The 18929-nt window shown below is 39.0% G+C and overlaps 3 protein-coding genes across 5 annotated transcripts in view; 1 reads left to right on the top strand and 2 right to left on the bottom strand.

Annotated features, from left to right (window-relative positions):
* thoc1 (THO complex 1) lies at positions 1-5671 on the top strand. The gene is made up of 21 exons (XM_040142912.1): positions 1-107; positions 332-405; positions 530-590; positions 710-779; positions 1080-1198; positions 1292-1340; positions 1431-1526; positions 1656-1738; positions 1831-1904; positions 2058-2166; positions 2306-2440; positions 2902-3002; positions 3127-3193; positions 3493-3543; positions 3673-3743; positions 3969-4064; positions 4187-4252; positions 4352-4435; positions 4593-4740; positions 4865-4949; positions 5225-5671. The coding sequence occupies exons 1-21, from the start codon at positions 60-62 to the stop codon at positions 5500-5502; spliced, it is 1965 nt and encodes a 654-aa protein (XP_039998846.1). The 5' UTR covers positions 1-59; the 3' UTR covers positions 5503-5671.
* An 875-nt stretch (positions 5672-6546) lies between these two features.
* On the bottom strand, positions 6547-13206 carry usp14 (ubiquitin specific peptidase 14 (tRNA-guanine transglycosylase)). Its single transcript, XM_040142913.1, has 16 exons — positions 13000-13206; positions 11920-12065; positions 11201-11233; positions 10983-11087; positions 9944-10047; positions 9721-9779; positions 9474-9604; positions 9205-9285; positions 8980-9062; positions 8665-8779; positions 8326-8391; positions 8094-8186; positions 7866-7994; positions 7683-7743; positions 6930-7037; positions 6547-6804 (listed from the first exon to the last, which is right to left on the bottom strand). The coding sequence occupies exons 1-16, from the start codon at positions 13013-13015 to the stop codon at positions 6659-6661; spliced, it is 1476 nt and encodes a 491-aa protein (XP_039998847.1). The 5' UTR covers positions 13016-13206; the 3' UTR covers positions 6547-6658.
* Positions 13207-13366: 160 nt separating this feature from the next.
* The window catches only part of rock1 (Rho-associated, coiled-coil containing protein kinase 1), a 28757-nt gene continuing 23194 nt past the window's right edge, over positions 13367-18929 (bottom strand). Inside the window, exons 28-33 of one of the 3 annotated variants that reach the window (XM_040142911.1) lie at positions 17403-17473; positions 17187-17275; positions 16957-17035; positions 16509-16770; positions 15720-15927; positions 13367-14923 (exon numbers count right to left, since the gene is read on the bottom strand). In XM_040142911.1, the coding sequence (XP_039998845.1) occupies positions 14920-14923; positions 15720-15927; positions 16509-16770; positions 16957-17035; positions 17187-17275; positions 17403-17473 (713 nt within the window). In that variant the 3' untranslated portion in view covers positions 13367-14919. Of the gene's footprint in view, positions 15401-15719; positions 15928-16508; positions 16771-16956; positions 17036-17186; positions 17276-17402; positions 17474-18550; positions 18601-18929 lie in introns of those variants that run through there. The other 2 variants (XM_040142910.1, XR_005708717.1) reach the window with 2 other exon arrangements.

Genomic DNA, 18929 nt, shown 5'->3' on the forward strand with positions numbered 1-18929 from the left:
CCAACAGCGGCAGAAACCGGAAGGAGTATAGCGGCAGTTCCGGTTGCAAATGTGTAAAGATGTCGGCGTCCGTATTTAATTTTGTCGAAGCTAAAGACAAATTTACGGTGAGAAATCGCTGAATTGTCTTCCCTTGTTAAAATGTGTGTTATAATACAGCTTATGCCGTGATTTAAATCATAGCTAGACGGCAGCTTTGTTACTGCAACTTACTGCTTGTTCTCGTGTTATCATAGCATGTAGCAGATGCTAGCTAAGCTAAATATAAACGCTCTAAAACGATGCATTATCCCTCTTAAACGTTTTCTCCTTCTCTCTCACACAACTATAGGCTTCTGCTAGATTTGCCCTATCTAGTAAAACCAGCAAACCTTTGATAAATGCTTTCAACCAGATCAACGGCAAGTAAGTAATGTTTATTTAGCCTCTGCAGTTGCAGGCGATGAATACACCTCATTAACCTCATTAACCAGGTTAGTAACTTATCTATGCACGAGTAGCAATCACTTGTTTTTCTTCTATGTCACAGTGAGACGGAAAAGAAAACCACTCTTGACCAGGCTCTGAGAGGTTCTCTTGGTGATCAGATTGTAAGCAAATTAGTGGCTGTGTATTTCAGTCCAGCTCAGTAAACCTCTATGAATTAACCTGACTGCTGTAGGAACATGGAAAGCCTGAAATGAGTGTTTTGTTTTTTTTTTGCCTGTAGATTGAGCAGAAGGCGAGCTGTGATGACTACCTGTCCCTCATCTACCTGAGTATTGACGCCGTTAAAGAGGGTATGTTCCTCAACCAGTTGACTTAAAAGTGTCAACTGGTGGGGTCACCTAACCCACAGGAACCCTACATGCCAAAGCTAATGTTGTTGTCATGACAGGACACAGTGTTCTGATAACAAACAAATTGAAATTTTTTTTTATTATTGAGTGTTTTGTAAAGTGTTTATTTCTAAGCAAATTGACCTGAACTGCTAGTGTGGAAGTGTCTTACGTCTTGGGAGCAAAGTCTCTTACTGCACCCAAAGCTTAAGGTTTGTGCTGACCAAGCTTTTGCCCTCCTGTTTTCCTCCCTCCATGCAGGTATCTGCTCTGCTACAACACCTTTCCTGCTGCTGGGAGATGTATTGGACTGCCTTCCTCTTGACCAATGTGATAAAATATTCTCTTTTGTCGAGGAGAATGTCTCCACCTGGAAGTCGGTACATAAGCTACATCCTCTCAGTAAAGTCAGTTGAAGTATTTGTCCAACCTAATCGATGTCATTGATCGCTATGTTCTCTCCCTTTTCCTAGAACTCCTTTTACACTGCCGGGAAGAACTACTTGTTGAGGATGTGTAATGGTAAAAATCATATATCACGCCCGTTGATGAACAAGACTTTTATGTTTAAAAGAAAATAACTGCTTGTAACACACCTCTCCACCTGTGTAGATCTTTTGAGGAGGCTGTCCAAATCTCAGAATACAGTATTCTGTGGGCGAATCCAGCTTTTCCTGGCACGCCTCTTCCCTCTGTCGGAGAAATCAGGTATGAACAGTAATATCTGTATGTTGTCTTTGAGTAAATAAGACAGCATCAGCCCATCAGACCCTCAGAGATGCAGTTTACAATAAATAGTCTGTTAAATAAATGTTTCTGTTTGTGTTTTTTTTCCAGGTCTCAATCTACAGAGCCAGTTTAATCTCGACAATATAACAGTTTTCAATAAAAATGAACAAGAAAGCACTCTGGGCCAGAAGGTAAAGTGTCGACACCTGATAATGATTGCGGGCATTTTGAATTTAATCTAAAAATGTCGGTTTAATCTTATTTTATTGTTCCGTGTTAATAGCACACAGAAGAAAAGGAAGATGGTATGGAGGTGGAGGAAGGAGAAATGGGAGAGGATGAGGCTCCTGCACCATGGTAAGTTTAAGTCTTTCTCTAAAATACACCATAAAGTGTCTCCATGTGTCATGTCATGTTTTGTTTTTTTTTTTTTTTTTAATTATTATTCTTATTTAAATGGTAATCTGGTTTGTCCCTGTTTATTAAAACTGAATCAAATTTTACTTTTAGTTCCATTCCGATCGACTACAACTTGTACAGGAAGTTCTGGACACTGCAGGACTACTTCAGAAACCCTGTGCAGTGCTACGATAAATTCTCTTGGATGACGTTCCTAAAGGTAATACACCTGACCACAAAAGCAGAGAGATTTTTTTTTCTCCCTTGCTCTCCATTTGTCAGATCATAAGAAACACTAAAGCAGATGTTAAAAAAATAACAACTCACTGCCAATGTGGACTCCTGTTTGTCCTGCTCAGTACTCCGATGAGACCTTGATAGTATTCAAGAGCTACAAGTTGGATGACATGCAGGCTTCTAAGAGGAAACTGGAGGAGCTGAGAGCATCTGGAGGAGAACATGTCTACTTTGCCAAGTTCCTCACAAGTGAGAAGGTGAGAAGACTATTTTTACCCTGGGAATCATTTGCAGTTTGTGTCAATTTATTCAGCTGTGAGACTGCTCAAGGGCTGGATGACATTTGAATCCACTTGGTAAACAATGAGCTGGTGTACTAATCTCATTTTTCAATACAGCCTACTGCTTCATTTTTTATTTAAGTTGTATGCAAATTAATAGTGACTTTGTGAATCCCCCAGTATAATATCAATAACACAATAGTCATTAAATAAAACAGTTTTGCATACCAAAAAAAACATAAATCCTCCTGCCGTGGAGATGACTACACAGTATCTGTTCTTTTCGCACTGTGTTGAGATCACTATCTTCTTTTAATGTATTTAAATTAATTATACTATTGTGTTGGTATTGAATATGTTCACTTGTATTTGCTAGTGAAAAACGAAAATCTCCCACAAGCATAGGTTTGACATTATTTTTTATTTTCTCTTCTCAGCTGATGGATTTGCAGCTCAGTGACAGCAATTTCAGGCGGCACATCCTACTTCAGTACCTCATTCTCTTCCAGTACTTGAAGGGTCAGGTCAAGTTCAAAAGGTGAAGCATTCCTCTGACCTCGTGGGACATTAAACAAACTTTCATTTGTATGGGAAAAAAAAAAAAAAAAAACATTCACCAGTTGTTGCAGGTTCATATCTTGTATGTCTTTGTGCTTTTGCAGCTCCAACTGTGTTCTGAATGATGACCAGACTACGTGGATAGAGGAGACAACTGAACTTGTTTATCAGGTCAGGCCCTAAATCTCATTGACATAATCATACATGCTAGTAGCTACTTTAGATAAATGTGCCTCACTGTCTTCCCATTACCTTACCCTTTTCTATGTTAAGATTTATCTGCATCATTCTAGACTAACAGTAGGTACTTAGAAAGGGTCAGCACACTGAAATCAGGAAAGTCATTTTTCCACTTACCACCCGCGTTATCTAGCCATGTTATCTGCCATTTAGACCGTTCCTCTTTGGTGGTACAATGTCCAGAGAGAGAAAAGCAAACCTTTTATTAATCCGTGACTGTTCTGTCGTAGCTGCTGAGAGAGATCCCTCCTGATGGAGACAAGTTTGCCACCATGGTTGAGGTAAGCCATATTCTGGGCTACTACTGATATTAAATGAGGCTAGTCTGTAAACACTCACATTCAGTAAGGTTTGTTATTGGGAGTTCTCCGTCCACAAGTGACACTGGAAATGTATCTCATTTTTGACAGCATATCCTCAACACAGAGGAGAACTGGAATTCCTGGAAAAATGAGGGGTGCCCTAGCTTTGTCAAAGAAAGGTACAGCAACCTAAAGTTAAAACTTAGTTACAAGAGAGGAGATCATTATTTTCATTTTTTATTTATTTATTTTATTTTCGATTGATACATTGAGTTGTCTTTTTTTTACAACAAATGAATGTGGTGTGTGAGCCCAAAGCTCACACACCACATTCATTTGTTGTGTGTGAGCTTTGGGCTATCATGCCAAATGACATTTGGCCCCACTTGTTTCCTATTTAACAGGACAGTAGATGACAAACCCAAAAGACCCAGCAGGAAAAGACAAGCACCAGAAGACTTCCTTGGAAAAGGGCCAGACCGCAAGATCTTCATGGGAAAGTATGTGATCTAATACAGGGCTGAGTAGTGCAGAGGGGACAGAGGTGGTGATATTAAAAAAAACAAAAAACAACAAGTCTCAGGTTTACTTCTATAATTAGGGCTCTTCTGTGTTTTGTTAGTGATGAGTTGACTCGACTGTGGAACCTGAACCAGGACAACATGGAAGCCTGCAAGTCAGACAGCAGGTCAGTGGTTCGGAGGACAAAGTAGCAGTTCCCATCTACAATCACATTCACCATTTTGTAAATATTTGAATTTTTTTTTTTGTTTTGTTTTTCTTCCAGAGAGTTCATGCCATCACTGGATGAATTTTTTGCAGAAGCCATTGAACAGGCCGACCCTGCTAACATGGTGGAGGACGAGTACAAGTAAGTTTCTACTGTCACATGTGCTGTTAGAGCTTTTGAAAGTCAATTTGCAAGAACAAAATGCTGTAAAAGTCCAGCACGTTAGGGACTTAATTCCAAGTGTCCTGTCGGTATCTGTTTGCATTACTCTTCTGCTGCTTCCTGTAAATCTATGTAGGGTAGTACGGAACCCAAACTACGGCTGGCGTGCTCTGAGGCTGCTGTCCAGGAGAAGTCCACACTTCTTTCAGCCAACTAACCAGAAGTTCAAGAGCCTGGCAGACTACCTAGACAGCATGGTCAGCAAACTGGCCAAAGAACTGCCGGTGAGGATTTTAAAAAACAGTATTCATCATCCTAAAAAAAGACTGTATGCTGCCCATGTTAATTGTTGACTAACACTAATATCCTGATTTTTTTTTTTTTTGTTTGTTTGTTCCCTACATGCAGAAGGATATCCCTTCTGAAGAGATCAAGACAGGAGAAGAGGATGACGACGACAATGGAGACAATCTTCTCAAAGACAGCAATGACAGTGAGTTTAAATTGTCAATAATTGAACACAAATGAGTGTTGAATGAGTGACCCTGTCTTTCAGGGTCGCATCAATTGTTAAGACCAAAGTCATTTTTACATCCTAACATGCGTCTACAGTTAAATTTCTGAGTTAGCTTCAACCCAGCTTGATCTGTGTCGTTTTAGATCCTAGTTATGATAACTAAATTACCTCATCCACCACGTGTCCACTCATTTCCATCCTTTTTATAGATCTCGTCTATTTTTATCCTCCCTATTGTGTCTGTCTTCCAGGTCCAAGCATACAGAGCAAGTTGGTGACAAACCAGCAGATGGATGACATAGCAGCCAAACTAGGCTCTCAGTGGAAGATGCTGGCTTCTCCTTTGGAGATGAAGGCGGCAGAGTTGCGGGAGATCGAAACAGACAGCGAAGATGTTGACATGCAGGCCAAACTGCTGCTTGTAGCCTGGCAAGACAGAGAGGGAACACAAGCTACTGTGGAGAACCTGATCACAGCTCTTAATGCTGCAGGATTCTCCCAGATTGCAGACAGCCTCAGTGAGGCTTAAAGATCATTGATCATTTGTTACTTAAATCAATACCTATTACATTGTTGCAGCATTGATTTTTCTTACAAAAAAAAACAATTGGATACTGAAATTTTTGTATGTAGTTTAAGTTGAAAACCCTGTTTGTTTTTTTTCCACTGTAGAAAATCCAATAAATGTTTTTTTTTTTTCCAAATAAAACATTTATTAGACCATTCATTATCACATTCTTACATAGAAGAATCTCACATTTTGGTATAACAGTTTATTTTCACCACCTATGAAAAGCAGTCAATAACTTATTACAGAGTGTTGATGGTTAGGGCTTACACATTGTGGCAGGGTGAGCTGGAAACCTGCACGGAGAAACAAAGTGAAGCATAGCATTTAAACGGGATAGATGTCAAAGTCTGTAATTGGTGTCGGCAAGAACAATGTTCAAGGCTTGTCGAGTTAACCATCGTGGCTGAATCTTAAATCTTTATTTAACTGCGCACAGTTCACCACAGGGGCAACCTGTTCTGAACCAGTTCCCCACACACTTCCCCCAAAAGAGCATTAGTGAAGTTTTGGCAGACATAAGCTCATCTGTCAACACATCCAAGAACAATTCCAGGAGATGATGCGAGCCAAGCACTTAAGACAAGACCTTAGATTGAACCCAAATTTCCCAGAGGGCCAACAGGTGAACAAGGGCACAGCCTTTACAGTGTCAAGTGAAAATCTCCATAATACATCTGAGAAGATACAAGCCAGAATGTCAAGAACAACAGCTTGGCTAGGCATTGTCGTACAGGTTGATTAAATGACTAAGAATATTTTGCTTTTATGATATGAGCACCTTATCAAAGGCTTTAAAAAATATACAATGTGTATAAAACATTTAATGAAACTGCAAAGCTAGACTTTAAAACCTCTTTCAAGGATCCAGTCCAGAGATTACCTCTCCTCAATCTCCAATTTCAAAGCCCACTATTGTTGAATATTTAACACCATTTGACAGAATTTGTTTTACAAGCATCCGTGTTGATTACAAAAAACAAAACGAAAAAAAAATTAAGGTCATGAAATCTTTAAAGACACCAGTTTTATTGCACATCTATGCAGACAGTGCTTGGAAATGGCAATTTGTATGTGTGTTGGATGTTGTCTTTGTCTTCTAGGAAATCTTCCACAACTACTGTTCCTTTTCAAGTATTTCCAGCCGCCGGGGGCCATACAGTAGAACATATGCTATATGCCAGTCTCCGCCACCAGACAGTCGCAGGATATCCTCTGGAGACACCAGACTCACCTTGTCATCATCAAACTTGACCCACTCATCTATCAGAGCGAGAGACCAAAGGAAAAACAGGAAACCATAAGTTCCTGAACAATTGTGTACACTTAGGATTTGTGAATGGCACAAACATGCGGAAGGTGCTGCAGTACGAAACACCCGCGGTTACCTTCTTTCCTTTTGACCCATCCCACATAGTGACCTGATGAGCTAGAGCGGCCTTGGTGTGTCAACACAGCCTGCAGGTCGTAGTAGCCGCTGTTGTTGGAACCAACGTCTGCAGAAAAAAAAGCAGCAGTGTATTACAATTCAGCTTTGGCTCATAACTGACGGAAACTGGTGAGCCTTAAAAAGGAAAATCCAACCTCAAATGCTACTGCACTTCTAGATACCCAAAAATAGTACTTGGTGTTGTGGGACTGAGTTTTGTGACCGCTATATTGCAGGGACTTAAAAAAAAAAAAAAAAAAAATCTGACATTTAATTATGAATTTGTAAAGTTCAGGTTCAACAAGAAATAGTTTTAGCAGTAAGAGAAAATTGCCATCTGCCTTTTGTAAATAGGGTTATAGCTAAATATTAAATATTGGTGGAAAAATTTAAAACCTAAATTAAAGTCTTTTCTGCTTCTGGAGAAGTGACACTAAATCCTGATGCTAATGATTCAGACAAGTGAACACGCTAAAATTGAGCTAAAATTGAGCTCATACACAGTCTATTTATATAAATGTCCATATTTATTAAAGGATGTTTACTGTTCTATGCTTGAATGAAGGCATGTTTCTCCTCTTATGTGGTGACATGTTCTAAACTTCTAGGAACAAACATTGACAAAAACATTTTTAGCAGCATGCAAGTGTCTTGGGGAGGAATCTCCCTTTAAAAAGGGTGCAGTGGGTGTCAGTGTCATGTCTCCACATACCCTCAGGAAATGAGAAAGGCTCATATTTCACTTCTTTTGCTCCATCTGGCTTCTTCAACAACTGTTACAAAAAAAAAAAAAAAAAACTGAGAAACTGTACAGAAATGACACTATGTTCAAGTAGGAACTTTTCTGCTACTAAATTAGACACCAAAATAAGACGTATACCTATATCGGCCTTACCTTTTGCTGCTGTTTCTCTAGCTTCTTGTCCTCAACTTCCTTAAACTTTGACCTGATGGGCAGCATTTTCTCTTGGACCTCCGCAGTGCACAGCTCATACACATCCAGCATGAGTGGGAACTTGACATCCTTGAAAAAAAAAAAAAAAAAACAATGCAGTATTGTTTCAGCGTTAAACTGCCAATTAAAGTGACCTCTTACAAGAGCTTTTAGTGACTCAAGGCAAACCTTAAGGACTTTTGCATTGACAGACTCCTTCTCTTTGTAGTAAAATCGGACCATTTGAACAGTCAAGTAGGCAGGGAGGCGGCTGAGTTTTGACTGGTGGTAGAGGAGGTAAAAAAAGAAAAGAAAAATACAGAATTTAAATAAATTTCAAACTCCAGTTTTCAAGCACAGCAGTAAATGAGATCGCATCTTTCAAATGTTCAAGGGAAATTACAAGGAAAGAAAAACTTACAGATTTTATATACAGGGCATTTCTCTCCAAGGATGGAGACATTTTTGTGATTTCTTCCTGCAGTCTCTGCCGAGATAAAATAGGCAGAAACATGATTAGATCCTCATTACAATCATATGCCAGTTTGTCATATGTATGTTGTGTTCATTTCTTTCACATTGACTTGACCTGGACAAACATACAACATCCAAGTATAGTTTTAATATCAAAGATACCCATGGTGCATGACTGGTTTTAAAGTTGATACTTCACTCATGAAGGAATCTCACACAATCCACTGTTTGCACACCCCAAAGAAAGTACTCAGTTTTTTTCAGAAAGTTATTTTCTGATACCTACCAGCCTTAGTCCTGTTGCAAGGTATTTGACCTCTTGGTTGATGAAGCAACTGAGCTGGAGCTGGTTTTCCTTGCCCTTGATTGGCTCCTCTTCCTCAGACTCTGTGCATTTCATGCTGAACAAGAGAGTTAAGAAAAAGCCTGGCAGAGTGATGCCTCACTGCTCCGAGACCTTCACTGGATATTACTTTGTTTCAACACAACTATGATACTAAAGCTTGCTCTTTGTGATTCAGACATATAGGGTCAAACAACACTAAACCGAGAAATAAAATGCTTAAAAAAAAATAAAGAAGGAGGCACACTGCAAGGATACGAGGTTTCAAATTCTACGCCAAAATACTGGTCGATGAAGTTCTTCTTCATAGAGGCAGAAGCAGCTCCGCTCTCAGAGTCAGTCTAAAGATTGAGAGAAGATCTTACATTATTTGTCATCAAATTATGAATTATGCAGACATCCTGTCATATCTTTTCATTATCAAAAACAACCCAAGGTTAAAAAAAAATAATTAATAAAAAAATAATACTTAAGAGGACTAACCTCCATGGGAGTCTCTGGCTCTAGTGGCTCCAATTTTTGCTGAAGCACTCTCATCATCTGCAGCCAGCACTCGTTCGCATCCTGAAAGAAAGAAAGAAAGAAAGAAACAAACAAACAAACAAACAAACAAAGAAAAAAGCAAAACAATGCCAAGAAGTGAGACCACGTGCTTTGTGCTCTTTTAAGAACATAGGTAGAAGACGTATGGCATGGCTATATCAATTTCAGTGATAGTAAGGAGTGAAGAACTGCGGTGAAGAGTTTCTCACCTGCTGGAGGTATTGTCCCTGGTCCCCCTTCTCAGCAAACTGTGGAAAGGCCATATGAAGGAACTGCAGCAAAATAATGGGTGGGAGGCTGGACGAGGTCTTGTCCATGGTCTCATATAAGTCACGAAGGGCTGAGGACGCAAATATTACATTACATTAATTAATTAATTAGATATGTATTAGTAAACTGAAGACATTAATATATACCTGTGATTTCACAAGGTTAAGAATTCACTATGCCTCATACCTGCTGTGATATATTGCGATGGTGCATTTGCCCCTGAAGATCGCAGAGCACCTGAATACCTGTAGAGGGAGACAGATGATTTTAGCAGAAGCAAACTTACAAAAACAAAAAATAGGGAAAGGGAAAAAAAGGCTTAGGCATTTAACAATTTAGGACCACTTAAACACAACATCTCAAACTTCTGAATATATTGCTGAGACCCAAAAATAGCAAAAAACCCCACCTTCTGAGGGCAGTTTTGAGCTCTGGCACAGAGCGCAAACACTGCACTGTGGCGTTCATGTAACAGGTGTTGCCCAAGTTTGTCAGCCCACAAGGCAGCTCCATCTGAAACGAACAGAGTTGGATAAGTTCCTCTACAGTTACCACGGTAAAATACAGACAGAAAAAAATATATTACAAAATAGAAACACAAATGTTTTCTTTCTTCTACTTTGTTATTAGCCAAGCTTTGTTATGAACAGCCTGTATTTGTCTTTCCTGAGGGCTGACAATACAGGTGGACCAACATGTCACTTGGTTTGTATAAAGAGCTGACCATGTCCTTCAAGTGTTCAATACTGGCGAGTCTTGTCATCCTCTGTCAGTGTGATAGAGGCCCCTCCCATCAGCAGAATTATGATTTTTCCTTTCTAAATTTTTTTTTAAATCAAGTAAAAAGTTCAATTAGGTCTTTGAAAATTCATCTTTAATTAACAGGCTTATTTCCAGTATCCCAGAGTTTCCATTAGTGCTGAGCAGCTGCAGTGAGTCATTCTGCTGTGAGGACTTGCTAACACACAAAATAATTACATTTGGGTTTCAATGAAGAGCTCTAGATGCTGGCATCATCACAGGCAATCAAATCACAAACTTGCACTCCATTTAAAACATGACGCTGCAAAGAGGAACTGATCACTTCCTAACTGAGATGAGACTGCAGACCAAAAAGCAGCACAGTATCAGTTTGTAATTCATACTACACTTTCTTAGTTTCTTCAGTAAAAATATTCTGTAAATAAATGGCATAAACGTATGACAACAATACACCTTGCTCGTAATGACTCAATTTCTCACTGAACCTCACGAAAACTGAAATGATGGAACATGTCGTTTTCAGCAGCAGATGCAGTGAAGGACATATACTGTATATTTAGTTTATTATGTACTCTACTCGGTACACATCACATTGAGGAAAGCACATTTCAAGCGGCCACGTCAGCATGGAAAGCAACAATCACGTATTTGTTTTAGGCGTACTGGTAATTTTGAGGCTTACTCACCGCTGAGGCCAGCTGCTCCTCGGTCATGTCTTCTACAAACATAGGCCGGACAGCAGGCTCCTCAGGCAGGGCATCTGCTGAGCCCATCATCAGCAGGGTCATTCCCTAAGAAAAGAATAGAAATGCACTCGAATTTACTAATTTGTGTGTTAAAATGCTCTGCAGACTAAAAACTGCTTGTTGTTGAATATGCTTCCTAACTAGGTTTAAATACTCACATTTTTCAGTTTAATGTTTCCCCACTCATCATCCTAGAATGGACACAAGACATAGATTAGCAACAAATCCCATGAAAAGACCAAAACCAAGAATATGTTAGTACATCTTTCACTACTCCTGACTTCCGTAGCCAGTCTTTAGCACTCACCCCCATGTCCATTCATTCATACTGAACAGGTACACCCCCCCCCCGCCCCAATGGTCACAAATATAGTTTCTTTTTTTTTTTTTTTTCCAAAAATGCTCAGTAAATTCCTAAAACAGCTGAGCACTGTAGTTTAAAAAAAAAAAAAAAAAAAACACTAGAAAAAAGCGTAAATAAATGCATTTGTCTGGGACAATTTTCTGATGTGAATTAATACACATTTGATGCTATAATGAATATTTGACAGCAGGATGTCATGTGTGGGATAAACTCAAATTAAACTACAGTGCCCTTGTTTAGCATAATAAGATAAAGGAACATGTTAGTGCATTCAATGGTGTGGCTCATTAATGTGTTTTAATAGTTTTTCTACAACAGTGGAAGTCAATAATGCTAGCTTTATATAATAATGCAAGCTTTCCTTTTTAGTAGGATCAGTTAATTATTATGATCATTATTGGTTTTGGTCTTTTCATGGGATTCGTTGACAGCAAGAAAATATACGGAATGATGTCTTATCCTATAATAAACGAAAACCTGTAGCTCAGTTTTGACTGTTGTTTACATGAGTACCTTCAGAGTGCCTCCCTTCACCATGACCTTCTGTCTGTCTGGCTGAACTCCTGTCAGGGCAAAGAGCTGAGCCTTGAAAACCATGGGTGGCTCCTCAGTGTTAAGCTCTACTGCATCAAACTTCTCTTTGCCCCATTTCACATTTACTGAAAAGGAAACAGTGGACATACACACCCATACGTTAGCCTCCCAGAATAAGTGTTGGGAACACGCCATAACTTTGTAGAAATGCTGACATGTATGACACAGCATCTTGTTGGTAGAAGTTAAGTGTTTCAAGAAATCGTGCAGCTAACGGACTGTCCAACTCACTGTCGGGCTAAAACAAATGGTCGAAAAGGCTAACGACTATACAGTTGTTTAGCTGCCAATTTAATGCCATAAAGCCATTTTAGAAACCTATATAAGATGACTGTCTTTTTAAAACGGCAAGCTAGTGTGATTTGAGCGTGGCTGATCTCCAGCAAACCCCGACTGCAGTAAAAAAAAAAGCGTATAAACTGTACACTCATCATTTGGCTAGCCTTGTTAGCATTGCTACCTGAGCTAGTAAAGGCGTGATTCAGTCTTTTTCATACTAGTTCAAAATTAGACATGTGAATGGCTTAAAATGACAAGAAAAGAAATCAAGTAGCTGCGCTGCGCAAAGAAACAATGGCTTGAAACGTCTACTTTAACTACCTTAGCTACTTATCTGTTGCATGAATAGCCTGGCTAGCTGACAGTTAGCTAGTTGTTTTCTGGTTTGTGTCAGATGGCAGTTAGCGTAGCCGGCTTCACCTAGCGCATCGTCTAAACACCGCGAACAAAGAGCAACACAGGTAGAGCAGAGTAACAATTTTATATGTTCCCTTATGTCAAAATATAGTTTTCCTTTTAAAAAAATAACTCCAATAGTGGCCTTATAAGGCTGACAGTATGTTTGCTACAGTTAGCATGCTAACTGCATATCATGCTAAAGCGAGCTAAGCTAACAAGCTAATGTAATTTACGCTGCTGCACTAAAACACGTGTAAGGATTCGTGTTTTTATTCTCTTTTTCCATGGCAATTGATGTGCTGTGTTAAAATGATATCATACCTGTAAACACCGGCATATTTGGCAAGCTTTCACTTCCTCAACTCTTTATTTTTTCCTGTTTCACTCCACCGGGGCGCGAATGAAGAGTTGGCTAGTTCTCAGTCTGAACTTCATTCAAACAGAATGACGCTGCAACAACACGCTGGGAACTTATCGATGCGCTCTGACTTCTGCCAGCCACCCTGCTGCATGCAACGCACCCAGACTAAACACACCCAGATTATTTATGGGCTTATCATTTTGAGACACATTAATTACAGTATGTATGCAAATTAGGGTTATTGTTACTGAGGCTTGGTCAGTCTGAACAGGTGATCGTCTTGAAAAGAAATTATTGTATCTGAAGTGAAAACTAGTATACAATGAATGATAAAGATATGTTTATTGACATATCCATCAGTGCGGACTCCAATGCAATTAACCATGCAAATTATCCAAGACAAGAGTAGATCATAGTTCCAGTGCTTTTTTTTTTTTTAAACCAAACAAAAAGTTACAAATGAAAAGATTGCGGAGGTATTCCATAATCCTTATGTCTCTCTTATTATATACACTGTTGGGGGGGGGGGGGGGTCTGCATTAATGGGACATTACCGTGTTAGAGACACAACTTGTAATTGTTAAGGACAATCATTGACATGGGTAGGCTCGCTTTAAGTACACCATCCCAAAATTTGTCATGATATGAACCGAGTCTGGGGACTTTGTTTTGACACGCTAACTCTATTGCAATGTGTCCATAAAGAGGTAATCTAATATATATATTTTATATACTCAAACCAGAGAAAGTAAGTTCCGATAAAACCACAAATGTGTGGCAATTTCTTAAAAAATAAATGATGGAAGAGTTAAGATTTGTCTTGTTTTGGAAGAAAAAAAAAAAAAAAAAACAAACAAACAGATATGGCAGTAAAATCAATATCCAAACGTTAAGGCACTAGGTGGGCCAAATGCTACACCTGTTTAGTCTTCTACAAATAATTTACAATTCAAACAGTGCAGTTTTACATTTGTTAACTTAATGTTTTCCTTTTGAACCATTTATCTATGAATCAATGTAAGGCAATACATTACAAAAAATAAACAATACAAAAAAAAAAAATATTACAATGTACCAAATAAAAAAAAAAAAAAAAAAAAAAAATTAATTAAGTTTTAGGACTCCTATATGCCGATACAATGGAATATTCCTTATGGCTTGGAGCAATAAAAATAATTATAATAAAAATAATGCATAGATTTAAATGATGATCTTGCATGCTCCTCACTCAATACTCAAAAAATCTAATACTCATGTCCCAATACTCTGTCCAAAACCTGATAAGTGACTTGCAGAGTGATAAGAATAAAGGCAAAAAGGCCAGAGACAGTAGATGAAGGCATCAGTCATTTTTTTGTAGCTGGAAACAGAAGTATGCTTGCATTTAGCTTGAGTATCTGTCAGGTGGGGAAAGAAATTACAAAACAGATATTCATTTTCCACCCCTGAGACACAACCACTCACTGCAGATCTGAAATCCCTGTATGACAGTACCTTAAACCGAACACATACTTGCAGGAGTCCCAGCGAAACCCCCTTTTAACTTCCCGCTTCCATCAGAACTGTCATATAGTATGAAAACACAGATGGCTCCAGGAGTCCCTCTATATTGCTGCACTGTCCATGTTTAGTTCAAGACAAGTGTGCCATCTTCTGGTAGAAATGGAGAGCTGCAAGTTTGCTGAGTTGGATGATGGTTTTCTCTTGAAGGAAGGCGGCAGAGGGGGTTTCAGGCCTCTTAATGTCCATGATGCCTTGTGTCTGACATGTGTTGCAATTTTCCAGCGCTGGTTATTTATTGATATATCTTTTCTTTTTAGTGAATTTTCTATGTAATACAGGTTTCTCCATTTTTTGAGGATGAGGAACGGTTCAGATGGTTAGCTGAAAGAGAGAATAGAGATAGGTGTCCAGTAAAAGAAATCAAATGTCTTAACCTTGGTTAGTAACCCAATTTAAGTCAACATACAATGGAAAAGCTTGTTTACAGACACTGCAACACCGTTAAAACCTTTGCATCATGTTTGACGGGAATTGTAAAAATCCTTTATGTGGACCATTTTAAGGAGAGTTGTATAGTAAGTCTATAAGTTAGTTACTAAACCCAACAACACATTAGTGCCAATTAGAAAAACGAGAATCCCCAGTGTCAACGGGAAAAAGCCCAGGAGTCAACCAACCAACCAACCAGGAAGTGTCTCATGTTAGAAACACCCAGTAACACAATTAATAAATAGACGAGTTTAAAGCTGTAGACAAAAAGTCTAAAAAAAAAAAAAAAACATCAACACTTTCTGAAGAAGTTCCTGTCAACACGTGCTGGATGTTGTGTCTGCTGCTTGGAGGCTGGACTGCGCTCTGCTACAACACAGGAGACAAACAGCAGGTCATGTGACTGACTTGACCACATCTCAGCCCACCAGATGGGATAAAATACGACTTCTGACTGCAGCACACCCTCACTTACTGCATAAAACCATATTACGGTGTCTCATTAAAGGCCATGCAGTTAGCCATAGCTATTTGAAGATTAGTGTCTGAAGGAAAAAAAAAACAAAAAAAAAAAAAAACGTATTTATATGCAACCAGGGTAAAAAAATAAAATAAAAAAATAAAAATCATAAAAAAAAATAATAGACAGCTCGAAAGCACAGAAGTTAGTCCCAGATTGTCAAGTTACCTCAGCTTTCCTGTATTGCTTTTAGGGTTCCTGCGGAAGGACTGGTTTGGTCCAGAGCGAGTGGACATAGAACGAGGAGAGGCTCTTGAAAATGTAGATGGTGGGGTCTTGGGAATCTTCTTTCCAAGGTGACCAATCCATTTCTTTTGCTCATCTTGGGTCAGGGCCAGCAGGAGCATGTCCCGGGCAGAGGTCACATCATAATTTACTGGAGGGGACAACATAAGATGATGTTTATCAAGACTCATCTCTGACAAATATGACATCAAGGTAACCTGCATGTAAAGGCTTTACGGCAGCAACTAAGGATTATTTTCATTACTGATAATCAGCCTTTTATATTCTTGTCCTTATAACCTAATTTTACAAAGCCCAACTGCTATATTTCAATGGCTTGCTTTGTCCCACCAATAGTCCATAACCTAAAAAGATCCGGTCTACTATCATAGAAGACAAGGAAATCCAAAAAACATTTAAGGAGCTGGAACCCTTATATTTTTGCAATTTTTGCTTTTTAAAAAAATGATTTAAATGATTAATCTCTATCAATCTATCAAGATCATTCCAGGTTAATTTTCTGTTGATAGGGCTTATCAACCATTCCTTAAACTTTACAATGTAAACATCAACTGTAAAGTACCTTAAAACATTTAAGGTTAATTACAGCTCATCAGCTATACAGTAATTATAAAATAATTCTAGGTACAATATATAATAGCTGTAAGAGTAAAGCTATGTCTGCCATCATCACATCTTAGACCAACGAGAAGAAGACTGTTGGCAGGTTACCTTTGCAAGGAGCAATAACGTCCTCCTTTTTGTCGAGGTGGTCCTTGTGGCACTTGACGTGGCAGCGGCGACACTCCAGGGCCGGAGGCGGCTTGAAGACGTGCCACAGAGGCTTGGAGCAGGCCTCACAGTTTGAAGGGAAGTGATATAGCGTGGGGATGAACTCGTGGCCTTTGTGTGGGAGGCAGTTGGTCTTGTCGCCCTGAGGGACCGTCTCCATGTCCGCCTCCTTCCTGCACTCCCCCTCGTTGGCATACAGAATCTGAATACAGACAGAGAAAAGGAGTGCCTTGTCAGTCACTCTGCCTCAAAGTATGCATTTCTAAGACAGAGCAGAACTTCAAAAATCTGACATTTTGAGATCAGAAGTAAATATAGAGGAGGAGATGTGGTTGGAAGTGAATTTAAAAATCTAGAGACACCTCCAGGACAAGAAAAGGCCTCCTACCTGGAATATCCTTGGAATCTCTTCTGTCTCAGCCCGGTACACATCTCCTTGAGTGACTGGTCTCACATGAAATAGTTTGCTGCACCAGAAGACACAAAATTAGCATTTACATATAAATAAATCTATCTGCAACATCACCTCTGTAGATAAATCGTTTTCTTGTAGTACGCATTTTTCTGAAAAATTGTGACCGTCAAAAAGAGCAAACAACAGGAACAAAAAATACTTACTCGATATCTAGTACCATTGAGGGGTTGGACTGTTCCTTATCCAGCTCATCATTGTAGAACAGAATTTTCTTGCTGCTCACCACCACATACTGCAAATATTAAAAGGACAATGAAAGGAAGGCTGATGTTGTCTATGGGTTTGGCAGCATTCTTTATAGCAGCATAACAAAGTTAAATAAAATGCTGGTGAACAGAGGAAATGCCAGAACAACACACCTGCTTCTTCCATCCGTATCGCTTGATATTAGCACGATTAGGAATGGACAGCCAACCCTCCAATCTGGATTCTGGAAAGCAGCCGAGATGTGAAAAAGTTACAAATCAATGCAGTGGGTTCAGAAGACACTGGCCATGCAGTGATAAAATCCAAACTAAACTGGGGAAGAAGAAAAAAAAAAAAAAAAATCAAGTCCCATAGGTCATAATTGCTTGTAACACCAGGTGAACCTCTCAAGGTGTTCTGCCAGCATTATGGAAACTGCACTGGAGTAGGTGACAAGGGATGAATTTAGATATCCCATGCTGGTACTACACACTCCCCATGCCGGAGGAAAATATTAGACATAGGTAAGTCCTTTTTACAGCATGTTAACAGAGCATGGAAGATTTTATCGTTTAAAATTATGCAAAAAGCTCTATTATAGCTTTGCAGCAGGAATTACGTGTTTATTTTCTTCCAATTAGCTTGACCACTCACTCCTTTAATAGAAACAAACACATACAGTATATGCATTATTTGGTGTTAAAATTATAATTTCAAGTGCATGCAGCTGAAAAAACACAAGCTAAACAGGAACAGTGAACTAAGAGGGGCTTGTCTGCTAAACGTGACATTGTGAGGGAGATCTTTGTGTCCAAAATGAGCAGTACCTCTACGTGAACATGCCGACGAAAAAAAAAAACAAAAAACTAAACAATAAGAGTGTTAAGTGTTTGAAGCACACAGTGCCATGAATTAAAACCAGGTTTTTCAGCTTCAAGACACATTTTGAAAGGTGCTAAGAGTGATATGGTAATCTTCACACAGGGTGTAGTCAGTAACCTCTGATCTAATGTGGTCACTTTACCATTAGGAATGACCTTGTGACATTAAGCAAATTCACTGCTGGCATTTTCATTTAACACCCTGTTAATATTAGTCAGTGAATTTTGTTGTTCAGACTGTTTTGACAATTTATAAATGTAATTTACTCCCCACTCTATAAGGCTTCTTTCAAAAGTGTTTCATGAATTCCCCAAACAGAGATGGCTTGTATCACCTCTGGAAAAAGAAAGCTTAAGAAAATCAGGGGCAAAAAGACAAACACACAACAGCTGCAGCAGCACAGGCCAAGCAAAAGGGGCTTGTCCGCTCAGTTACTCACAGAGGGAAAGGAATAGAAGTTACAAAGATAAGAAGAGCAAGGAGAACCAACTGGACATGAGGGAAATAAAGAGAGAATGATTTAACCACAAACACCAGCAATACATGAAAACAGACCTGATGAGTTTACCGTCATTCATTTTGAACAACTGTTAATCAGCATAGGGCAGTTAAGTACAGTAGCTTGACTTTAATAGGTCCATGACTGCCTCAGCTTTCTACCTAAATGTACCAAACTTAAATCCACAGGTACCTGTTGTACAGTAAGTTCAATAAACACCTGCTGCTATGTTCTAAATATACACAACAAATTTTCTGACAGTAAATCATTTCTTTTAACTCCCTAAAAGCATGAATTAGACATTCGGCACAAAAAGGAA

Source organism: Xiphias gladius, chromosome 14, assembly GCF_016859285.1.
Source record: "Xiphias gladius isolate SHS-SW01 ecotype Sanya breed wild chromosome 14, ASM1685928v1, whole genome shotgun sequence".
Classification (NCBI taxonomy): Eukaryota; Metazoa; Chordata; class Actinopteri; order Istiophoriformes; family Xiphiidae; genus Xiphias; species Xiphias gladius.

Excerpts from the sequence above, each read along its gene's own strand:
- usp14 (XM_040142913.1), bottom strand. Across the intron at positions 9,286-9,473 it reads AGGGACAATACCTCCAGCAG|GATGCGAACGAGTGCTGGCT; the intron begins GTGAGAAACTCT and ends TCTTTCTTTCAG. Across the intron at positions 7,744-7,865 it reads TAGAGAAACAGCAGCAAAAG|TTGTTGAAGAAGCCAGATGG; the intron begins GTAAGGCCGATA and ends TTTTTGTAACAG.
- thoc1 (XM_040142912.1), top strand. The coding sequence starts at position 60 with ATGTCGGCGTCCGTATTTAATTTTGTCGAAGCTAAAGACAAATTTACG. Across the intron at positions 1,199-1,291 it reads ATGTCTCCACCTGGAAGTCG|AACTCCTTTTACACTGCCGG; the intron begins GTACATAAGCTA and ends CCCTTTTCCTAG. Across the intron at positions 1,905-2,057 it reads GATGAGGCTCCTGCACCATG|TTCCATTCCGATCGACTACA; the intron begins GTAAGTTTAAGT and ends TTTTACTTTTAG.